The sequence below is a fragment of the Enhydra lutris genome, unplaced genomic scaffold (genome assembly GCF_002288905.1).
Source record: "Enhydra lutris kenyoni isolate GAN:26980312 unplaced genomic scaffold, ASM228890v2 scaffoldscaffold44, whole genome shotgun sequence".
Lineage (NCBI taxonomy): Eukaryota > Metazoa > Chordata > Mammalia > Carnivora > Mustelidae > Enhydra > Enhydra lutris.
In genome coordinates this window covers 13,283,476-13,294,392 of record NW_019154128.1, presented here as the reverse complement: position 1 = coordinate 13,294,392, position 10,917 = coordinate 13,283,476, and the positions used below count along the sequence as shown (strand labels likewise).

The following is a 10,917-nucleotide window of genomic DNA, read 5'->3' as shown; positions in this document are numbered from 1 at the left end:
ATCTTGGGATGTAAAATCCAGTTAGATTAAAATTCTCACTCATCTACTTATTTAGGGCTCTGCGCCGGGTGCCCAGGAGGCTGCAAAAAGAAAGAAAATGAATCCCTGGTTTCAAAGAGCTCACAATCTAACGGAGAGATTAGAAGCAGTACACGAGGCCGAATGAGCTAAGTGCCAAGAGGAATAGAAACAAGAGAAGAGATTATTGCTAGGGGGGCTGACAAGAATGGTTACAAGGAGATTATTTGAGCTATGTCTTAGAGGACAGTTAGAATTTTTAAAGGAGATGTAGGAAATAGCAGGTAAACGTTCCAAATGGACTTCCCTGAGGTGTGTGAAGGGCAGCTGTAAAAAAATAAACCTGCAAAAGTAGGACGGACGCCTCGAATACTAGCCCAGGGAGTCGATTCTTGATAATTTAAGCAAAAGAAAGCCAAAGAAATCTTTGGCAGGGCGCACATCAAAAGTGCATTTCCGGACAGTTAACCCGGCAAGAGGGTAAAGGATGGATTGACAAGAAGAGAGACTTCAGTCTGGGAGACCAAACAGGTCGGTACTGAGCCGAGGCAGAGAGAAGGAGATGACCGCGACGACACCCTCTGAGCTGAACGTGTGGCGAAGAGTGGGGGCAGACAGTCCAGGACAGAACTCCCTCCAGAGGCAGGGCCTGGGAGGGTCCAAATTATAGCCACACCCTCAGGTGACGCCAGAGGGTCGCCTGCGCTTCCGATTGGCTATTGCGACCGCCAGTCCTAGGAGAAGGCGGTGCCTGCCCCCCCCACCCCCCACCGCCCGCTCCGGCTCCGAGCTGGGCTGGCGCCCACGGAGAACCCCGAAAACCCTGCGCCAGGCGCGGCCAGGACCTCCGGCACTGCAGCAGGGGGCCCGCAGCAGAGGTAGGCAAATGGAGAGGGCCCCGAGCTGAGGGGCGATCCCAGCGGCTCAGATGCCGGGATCCCCGCCCCCTCGAGAGTGTGCAGTCCCGGGGGGCTCGCCGCGCGGAGGCTCGGAGCGGCGGGCAGAGCCGGCGGGCGGGGACCGGGACAGTGGAGCGCGTTGGCGCTGGATGGAGCGGGACTGGCCCCCGCGCCTCGGTACTCGGTGTCGCCCCACTCGCTGCCCCCAGGACTGGGGTCTCGGCCGGAGGCGGTGGCCGGGGGCTCCTCGCCCCCTGTTCTCCGGTGACGTTTTGTTTGAAAATGCGGGCCCCGGGTGTGTGGCGCGGCGCGGGCTGTCCTTGGAGTGGGGGGGGAGGGGGGACGCGCAGATGGCAGTCCCGTGTCCCTGCGCCCTGTGGCCGGCGCAGCTAGGGATGCTGCGGCTCGGCCTCGGCTTCCTGGGAGCCGCACTGTGATCTCGGGGCTGAAACTCCTCAAAACTTGAAAGAACCATTTTCTGCCCCTCGAGTTGCCCGAATGTCAGGGTGCTCTTAGGTGACCTGCGGTGAAACTGCGCTGGCCCTGAAGTTATTAGACCTCTTCTTAAAAGACGGAACGTTTGAGCCATCGATTTTGATGTGCGAAACTCCGTGGAAAGGGCAAGTCGGACGCTTCACGCATAAAAGCTGTGGTGCTGTGCTACCTGCAGGGTCCCTGTTTTCTTGGTGAAAACGCAAGTCCCAAGCCTCGACCGCGCAGCGGTGTGTGTCCCTGAGGAGCTGTGGAGTGGGGAGCACGGGGCTGCTTCGGGCAGTGCCACCGAAGGGCGGGCTTAGCCCAGGTGGAGCTGGTTGGTGGTCCCGAGGCTTCTCAAACAAGACATGCCTCGGTGTGGTCTGTGTGGTCGAAAAAGAGACCCTTTCTGCTTTGGAAAAGAAATAACACAATTACCTGGCCGAGTGAAGCCGTGCCTTACGAGGAGAGAATTAAAGGATGGGAGTGGCTAACCCTGAGTTTCATCAGGTTAAGCCTAAATAGAGGAATTCTTTCTTTTCTTTTCCTTTCTCTTTTGGGATTTGGAAGAGAAACAGGAAGTCAGAGATTCGGAGAAAGGAGCATTCACTCCGTAATTGTAAACAGTTTATTTTGTGTCAGTAAATATTTCCCAAAGTCATGGGGCGGCGGGGAGGTGGGTGTTTGGAAAACCAAGACTTATCCCGTCCACCGCAGTTAAGATAGATTACTTTCAAATTCAAAATCTAGAAATGATACTTATTTAGCAGATGGTAAAAAACCATACAGTTATTTTCTGTAAAGTCAGTGGTAATGGAAAACGATAACGGATGTTGTTCAAAGTTAGAATCTTTACTCAAGATGGTGTATTAACACAACAGTTACTTTGTACTAACCGAAATTGCAGAATGAAATGAGGAAATCAGGTGTCTAGACCTCTGGGGGACCATGAGCCAACCAATCTGTAGTTTAGAATTTTTAAAAATTATGACCCTATTAATAGGGAATGCAGACATTAGATGCCAATTTAATAATATTCTTCAGGTTTTTCTACTTCATTGTAAAATACTTCATTGCAAAATATATAATGAGCATAACTAAAGATATGAATAGGTATGTTTTACTTAGAGTTTATTTATTGTGTCATTTTCATAGCAAAGTCGTCTTGGTAAGATATATGTATGAACTTGCCGTATTTGCGGTTAAAACATTTCCTCTAAATCATTTGAGTTAATGGTGGAATTCTTGGCAGGGATAACTACCAACAATGGATGATTAAATTTGCAAAAGTTGACCTACTAAACATCCATGTAAACTGTTACTTTTTTAAAAAATTATTTTTGTTCTTTAATTTTGGAGTGGAATATTCTACAGTATAAAACAAAGCCCAGAGTTCATGAAGAAAATGATTGTTACACTTTACTACATATTTAAATAAACTTTTTCTTTGTGTATATCACAAGCAAGTTTTAAAAGACAATGGATGTGTGGGGAATAATTGTGTAAATAAATGTGTGATGAGAATATTTGTATCTGTATTACTTTCTTAAAAAATTATTTTTATTTGACTATAGTTGACACATAATGTTACATTAGTTTCAGGTATAAAACATAGTGTTTTAACAGCTCTATACAACTGTTACTTTTTCTTTACTCATTTGTAAATGAATGCTCTTTTTAAAATTGGGGTATAATTCATGAGCCATAAAATTTACCTTTTTAAAAGTGCACAGGTTGGGACGCCTGGGTGGCTCAGTTGGTTAAGCAGCTGCCTTCGGCTAAGGACATGATCCCAGCTCCTGGGGTCGAGTCCCACATCGGGCTCCTTGCTTGGCAGGGAGCCTGCTTCTCCCTCTGCCTCTGCTGCCACTCAGCCTGCCGGTGCTCTCTGTCTCTCTCTCTCTCTCTCTCTCTCTCTCTCTCTCTCTCTGGCAAATAAATAAATAAAATCTTAAAAAAAAAAAACAGTGCACAGGTCAGTGGCTGTTAGTGTATTCATGAGGTTGTACAGCTATCAGCACTAATTCTGGAATAATTTTGATCACTCCAAAAAGAAACCCCAAATTCATTAACTGTTGATCACCGTTGGCTTCTTCACAGCCTTTGGCAACCACTAACTTACTTTTTGTCTCTTTGATTTACCTATTTCATGTAAATGGAATCATATTATACATGGCCTTTTATGTCAGGCTTCTTTTACTTGGCATCTAGGGTAATTGTCATTGCATGTATTAGTACTTTATTATTATTATTTTTTAGTACTTTATTCTTTTTTGTGGCTGAATAATATTCCAGTGTGTGGATATACCACATTTTATTTATCCCTTTATCTGATGATGGACAGTTGGATTATTTCCACTTTTTGGCTATTTGTAAAATGCTGTTATGAACATTTATATACAAGTTCTGGTGTAGACTTATGTATTCAGTTCTCTTGGGTATATAGTTAGATTTGGTGTTGCTGTGTCATATGGTAACTTTATGTTAAAACTTTTGAGGAACTGTTAAACTATTTACCAAAGCACCTATACCATTTTTACATTCCCAATAGCAAATTATGAGGGTTCCAATTTCTCCACATCCTCACCCACACTTGTTATTATATGTCTTTATTATCATAATCATCCTATTTGTTGTGCCGTAATTGTCATGATTTTAATTTGCCTTTTCCGTTATGCCAATGATGTTGAGCATCTTTTCATGTGCTTATTAGCCATTTGTATATTTTCCTTAGAGAAAGGTCTGTTTAGATCCTTTGCCTACTTTTTAACTATTTTGTTTTTTATTGTTGAGTTGTAAGAGTTCTTTATATATTCTGGATAAAAGTCTCTTAGATATATGATTTGCAAATATTTTTCTCCCTTCTGTGGGTTATCGTTCCATTTTCTTGATGGAGACCTTTGAAATAAAAGTTTTAAATTTTGATTAAGTCCAATTTATCTATTTTCTTTTTGATTATTTATGCTTTGGATATCAAATCTAAGCAAGTGTTGTCTAACTTATGGTCACAGAGATTTACCCCTCTCTTTTGTTCTAAGAGTTCTTGAGCTTTGGCTCTTAGATCTTTGATACATTTTAAGTTTGTTTCTGCGTATGTTATGATGGAGGGGGGTCCAAATTCATTCTTTTGCATGTGGATATCCACTTCTCTAGCACCATTGTTGAAAAGACTATTCTTTTCCAGTTGAATGGTTTTGGCACTCTTGTCAAAAATCAATCGACTATAAATGTGAGGTCTTATTTTTGGACTCTTGATTTTATTCCATTGATCATATGTCTGTCTTTACGGCCATACCATACAGTTTTGACTACTGCAGCTTTGTAGCAATTTTTTGAAATTGGGACATAAAGAGTCTCAAGATTGTTTTGACTATTTTGGACTTGAATTTTCATCTGAATTTCGGATCAACTTGCCAATTTTTACTAAAAAAATGCAGTTGGAATTTTGAGAGGGATTGAATTGAATGTATGTGTCCATTTGCAAGTATTGGCATCTGCAAAAAGTCTTCCAATCCATGAACATAGATGCCTTTCATTTAATTAAGTCTTTAGTTTCTTTCAATGATCTTTTGTAGTTTTCAGAGCACAAGTTTTAACACTTCTTTTGTTAAATCAACTAAGTATTTTGTTATTTTTGATGCTATTATTTGTGGAATATATTCTTGATTTCATTTTTGGATTTTTTTTCTTGCTAATGCAAAGAAAAACAATTGATACAATTGATTGTATTTTTAAAAAAGATTTTATTTATTTATTTGACAGAGAGAGAGATTACAAGTAGGCAGAGAGGCAGGCAGAGAGAGAGGAGGAAGGAGGCTCCCTGCTGAGCAGAGAGCCCTATGCGGGGCTCAATCCCAGGACCCTGGGACATGACTTGAGCTGAAGGCATAGGCTCAACCCACTGAGCCACCCAGTGCCCCCAACTGATTGTATTTTTTTTTTAAGATTTTATTTATTTATTTGACAGAGAGAGAGAGAGAGCAGGCAGAGAGGCAGGCAGAGAGAAAGGAGGAAGCAGGCTCTCCGCTGAGCAGAAAGCCCGATGCGTGTCTCGATCCGAGGACACTGAGACCATGACCCGAGTCAAAGGCAGAGGCTTAACCCACTGAGCCACCCAGGTGCCCCAACTGATTGTATTTTGATCTGGCTTTCTGAAACCTTGCTGAACTCAAGTAGTTCTAATAGCTTTTTAGTGAATTCCTTAGGATTTTCTATGTACGAGATGATGACATCTGAAAAGAGAGATCATTTAGTTTTCTTTTTCCTTTTTCCTTTCTTCTTTTTTAGTTGAATATCTTTTTTTTTTTTTTTTTTAATTTATTTGACAGACAGAAATCAGAAGTAGGCAGAGAGGCAGGCAGAGAGAGAGGAGGAAGCAGTCTCCCCGCTGAGCAGAGAGTCCGATGCGGGGCTCGATCCCAGGACCCTGGGATCGTGACCTGAGCCGAAGGCAGAGGCTTTAACCCACTGAGCCACCCAGGTGCCCCTAGTTGAATATCTTGTATGTGTGAGGCCCAGAGATAGATTTAATTTTCAAACTGGATTTTTTTTTTATTTTCTGGCCCTGGCTAGAACCTCTAGTACGACATTGGCTAGAAGTGGTAAAAGGAGACATCCTTGTCTTATTCCTGGTCTTTGGCAGATCGGTCATTTATCATTAAGTATGATGATAGCTGTGGGCTTTTTGTAGGTGCTTTTTATCAGGCTGAAGAAGTTCCCTTCTATAACGAGCTTATGGAATGATTTTATGTTGAATTTTGTCAAATGTTTTTCTCTGCATTGAATGAAATGATTATGTGGGTTTTGCCTACTATTCTATTAATATGGTTCACTGTATTGATTTTCATTTGTTGAAAAATATCTGCCTTTATGTTATTTTTTAAACTAGAGATTTTACAGTAGAACATATACAAGTTATTTTAAATATAGAGCAAAAAAATTCACCAACATGAATTAAACTTCTCTTGTTTAACAGTATCAGTACATTTCTGTGCAAAAATGCAAATGATTCAATACTTAACAACATCTCTTTCAGGACTTTTTATTCTATAATATTTCATCCATATTTTCTTTCTGTGTCCACTCAAAAGCTAAGGAGAAAACAAACGAAGAAAAAGTTTGTGACTAACAAAGTTTGTCCATTATCTACTCCTACATCACTGATAATAAAGGCTAAAGTGGGGAATGAGAAAGGCCATTAGCAAGGTTGATATCCTTAGAAGGAACTCAGAAAACAATGATGTGAGCCTTCTATAAAAACAAAGAAATGAAAAGAGAATGATTTCCAGTTTACACTTAAAAGTTTCCCTGAAATTGTGGCTAGAATTTAGGAGCATATGGAGGTTTTGGTATGGTTGGTGGTCTTAATAAAGTTGTAGCCTCTGTAAAACAACTCTACTTTTACTTATTTCTAAATTTTTGAATGATATTGTCAGTATTAATGTGAAAATTGGTTTAAGCACAAAACAATATTTATACTAAGAATAATCATCTTTTGTGGGTTTTTAGTAACACCAAGTTTTTAAAAACTTGTGTAGGTCTAAGAAGGGCTATATTACACTAAATACTGAGAAAATCAACTTGGTTGATGTGCGAGGGACACATATTTTTGGAAAATAAAATAATGGTACACTTCAGCTGCAGATCTATCCTGCGGTTCTCAGAGTTTTGCTGTCATGTATATGCCGAGACCAGGGCTTGGCTCCTTGTGGAAATCCACTCCTAATGCAAATTTTATTTGTTCAAAGGTAGGGCAATTCAGAAATATATCATCAAGCCATTTATTCTGATGGCCAGATGAACCATTAACATTTAAAACAGCGTTTATGAGTCTCAGAACCAGAAACAATGAAGTTACAGGTTTTTGCACCTTATGGTTTCAAAACCAGTTCCCCTGCCTCCTGGCTTCCCTCTTACAGGGCTTTTCCCTAGAATTTACCTCCTCCAAAAGCAAACATTAATGTCACGGAAAACACCGATTCCAGATTTACTTAATGTAGGTGATTCCAAATTTTATATTTATATCTTTTCTTATGCCAGAAAAAAAACCTATACAAGTATGTCCAAGGTCATAATACTTTGCCCAGTTAAATATGCCAAAGGATTTTTGGCTTGAAAGAGAGCTTGGACCAAGGTAAATTTAGGGTTATGGTAAGTAATGATTGCAATATAAATCTAACTTATAATTGTAGGGATATTAATGAAGTTTCTTTGATTATTCTATCATGCTACCAACTGAATCAAATTGAGATATTCCTGTAAATTTAGGAGTGTGGTGAAATTATGAGCTGAAAGTTTAAAAAATTATGAGCTGAAAGGTTAAAAAAATGTTTTATCTGTTGGGCAGAGCTAAAATAATGCCAGTAGTCTGTGTTTGGGTGGTGCTATTATTCTGTCCAAAGTAGTGTTACAAATAGCAGTATTTAATTTGTTCCTCCAATATACTCAGGGGGAACGATGGTTGGTTATTATCAGTGTCCTGCTTTTTCAAGATTGGATAAACTGAGACATGGAAAGGATAACATTACATAGAAAAGTTGAATAATAAACACATTGGGCCTCCAACCCTGGCCTCCTGTCTCCCACTAAGTTTTTTCCATGAGCTATATAGCCAGTTCTGAAATTTATCTGAGAATTTATAAAATTTGTACGTGGATATCATTAGATGATAACTAGAGTGTGTACATGGGATGATGTAATGAATTATCCTGAATGCTAATGGGTATTACATTGTTTGAATGCCTTCTTTTCTAGAATAAATATGGCAGAGCTTTCTGAGACAGAAGGACCAGTAGATTGGAAAGAACGATGTGTAGCTCTGGAGTCTCAGCTCATGAAATTTAGAGTTCAAGCAAGCAAGATAAGAGAGCTCTTAGCAGAGAAGGTAAGCTTTTCTCTCCAAACTTTGTTGTTCAACAGCAGCTGTTTGGGGCATATTTCATTTACATTATATACTCTCAGTATTTTGGGGGGGGTAAACATTTTTAAAATAAAGAACATAATTTAACTTTTTGTCACGACTTTGAAGTTATTCTCGACATATCCTTTTGCCAGTTTCAGAGTGAGTTGGACATTAGCAAAAAGCATTTGCCGATACTAGTGGAATATGTAAGAATTGTGCGTATTTGATGAATGGGGTGTTCATTCATTCCAGAAAGAAAAGCTGTAATTTATTTGATTTTATTAGAGGTGTGTGACAGCATTTTAATTTACTAAATGTTAAGGAAAATCATGTTTAAAGTGATTATAGAAGAATATTCCCCTTTTGATAGTAAAACATGTTTATACTGTATTTGAAAGTATGCATCTGTTCAGTAATTTGTATTGACTAACTCTATGTCACTAAACTATGGTCTGGGCTAGAATTGAGTTTAATATAATTATATGCTTCCCTTAATAGTTCTAGTCATGTAATTAAAATTTCATCTATGTTATAGGAATTTTTTCACATATATATGTGTAAAACTCATGGATTAATTAATTCATTCATTTGTTCATTCATTCAACAAATATTCACTGAGGGCTTATTTTGAGTCATACACTCTTCTTAATGCTATACTTACATCTGTGAACAAGAAAACCCATATTCCTGTTTGCAGGGAACCTGGATTCTTGACCTGTACTGTCCAATATGGCAACCACTGGCCACAAGTGACTATTGAGCCCTTGAAACGAGGCTAGTGCAAATTGACATGTGTTGCAAATGTAAAATACACCTCAATTTCAAAGATTTGGCATGAAAAAAAGAATGTAAAATATCTTAGCAATAATTTTCATATTGATCACATGCTGAAATAACATTTTGGATATTAGATTAAATAGAAAAATACTAAGATTAATGATATCTATTTCTTTTTACTTTTTAAAGATGGTTACTAGAAAATTTTAAATCACATATGTAACTCACGTTGTATTTCTTTTTTAAAAGATTTACTTATTTATTTAAAAATTTTTTTAAATTATTTTTTACATTTTAATTTCAGGGTAGTTAACATACAGTGCTATATTAGTTTCAGGTGTACAATATAGCGATCCAACAGTTCCACGTGTTACTCAGTCCTCATCAAAGCCAAGTGCACTCCTAATCCCCTTCACCTGTTTCACCATCCTCCAACCACCTCCCCTCTGGGAACCATCTGCTTGTTCTCTATAGTTAAGAGTCAGCTTTTCATTTGTCTCTTTTTTTTTCCTTTGTTCATTTGTCTTGTTTCTTAAATTCCACATATGAGCGAGATCGTACGGTATTTGTTTTTCTCTAACTTATTTCACTTAGCATTATTCTCTCTAGACCCATTCAAGTTGTTGCAAATGGCAAGATTTCATTCTTTTTTGTGATTGAATAATATTCCATTGAATATCTTTATCCATACTTCTGCTTCCATAGTTTGGCGATAATGCTGCAGTAAACATAGGGATGCATGTATCTCTTCCAATTGGTGTTCTCATATTCTTTGGGTAAATCCCCAGTAGTGCAGTTACAGGATCATAGGCTTGTTCTATTTTTAATTCTTTGAGGAGCCTCCATACTATTTTCCACAGTGGCTGTACCAGTTGGCCTTTCCACCAACAGTGAATGAGGGTTTCTTCTTCCCATCCTTGCCAACACTTGTTTCTTATGATTTTGGTTTTAGCCATTCTGACAGGATGGCTCACATTATATTTCCATTGGAAGGTGCTGTCTAGATGGATACATAAATGGTATTAATTGTAATTCCTAACTGATCAGAAGAATTTACAGGTGCTTTCTCAAGCACTTGTTTGCATAATCCTTTGGGATGGAGACTGGTACATACATCACATATTCAAAAGTGATTGTTAATCTTTTGATTAATTGATAGCTAACAATCTCTCTTTTTTAAAAAAGATTTTATTTTTAAGTAATCTCTACACCCAGTATAGGACTCAAACTCACAACCCCAAGATCAAGAGTCTCATGCTCCACAGACTGAGTTAGCCAGCTACCCTGCTAGCTGAGACTCTGTTAGCACAAAAGTATGCTACTAAAACCCAGGAAAACATTATCTTAAATTTTTGTGCTTTAACGTCTTTTAAGTGGAAAGATTAAAATTATTCTATTCACGTTGGGTCAAAGGATGACCTAGTAATAGACTTTGTGGAATAAATCCCCAATATCAATTGGCTTTTTATCACTATTAGAATAAAAGTTATAATCTGGGGGCGCCTGGGTGGCTCAGTGGGTTAAGCCTCTGCCTTCGGTTTAGGTCATGATCTCAGGGTCCTAGGATCGAGCCCCGCATTGGGTTCTCTGCTCAGCAGGGAGCCTGCTTCCCCCTCTCTCTCTGCCTGCCTTTCTGCCTACTTGTGATCTCTGTCGGTCAAAAAAGTAAATAAAATCTTTTAAAAAAAGAAGTTATAATCTGAAAAAAAATCCCACTTTGAATATCTCTTAAGTTAAGGAAGCTTATTCTAACTCAGTTAGTGACTCATAATTAGTCTTTTGCTCCTGTCTCTATGAAAATCATTTCCCAGATTGTGCTGATTTATCTAGTATTTTCCACAATCCCAG

General features: G+C 39.0%; 1 protein-coding gene across 1 annotated transcript in view; it reads left to right on the top strand.

Annotated features, from left to right (window-relative positions):
• The first annotated feature begins 766 nt into the window (after window positions 1-766).
• LOC111155886 (pleckstrin homology, MyTH4 and FERM domain containing H2) overlaps window positions 767-10,917 on the top strand; it is a 113,906-nt gene continuing 103,755 nt past the window's right edge. Inside the window, exons 1-2 of the mRNA XM_022516342.1 lie at window positions 767-896; window positions 8,145-8,274. Coding sequence (XP_022372050.1) covers window positions 8,152-8,274 — 123 coding nt within the window. The 5' untranslated portion in view covers window positions 767-896; window positions 8,145-8,151. The remainder of the gene's footprint in view (window positions 897-8,144; window positions 8,275-10,917) is intronic.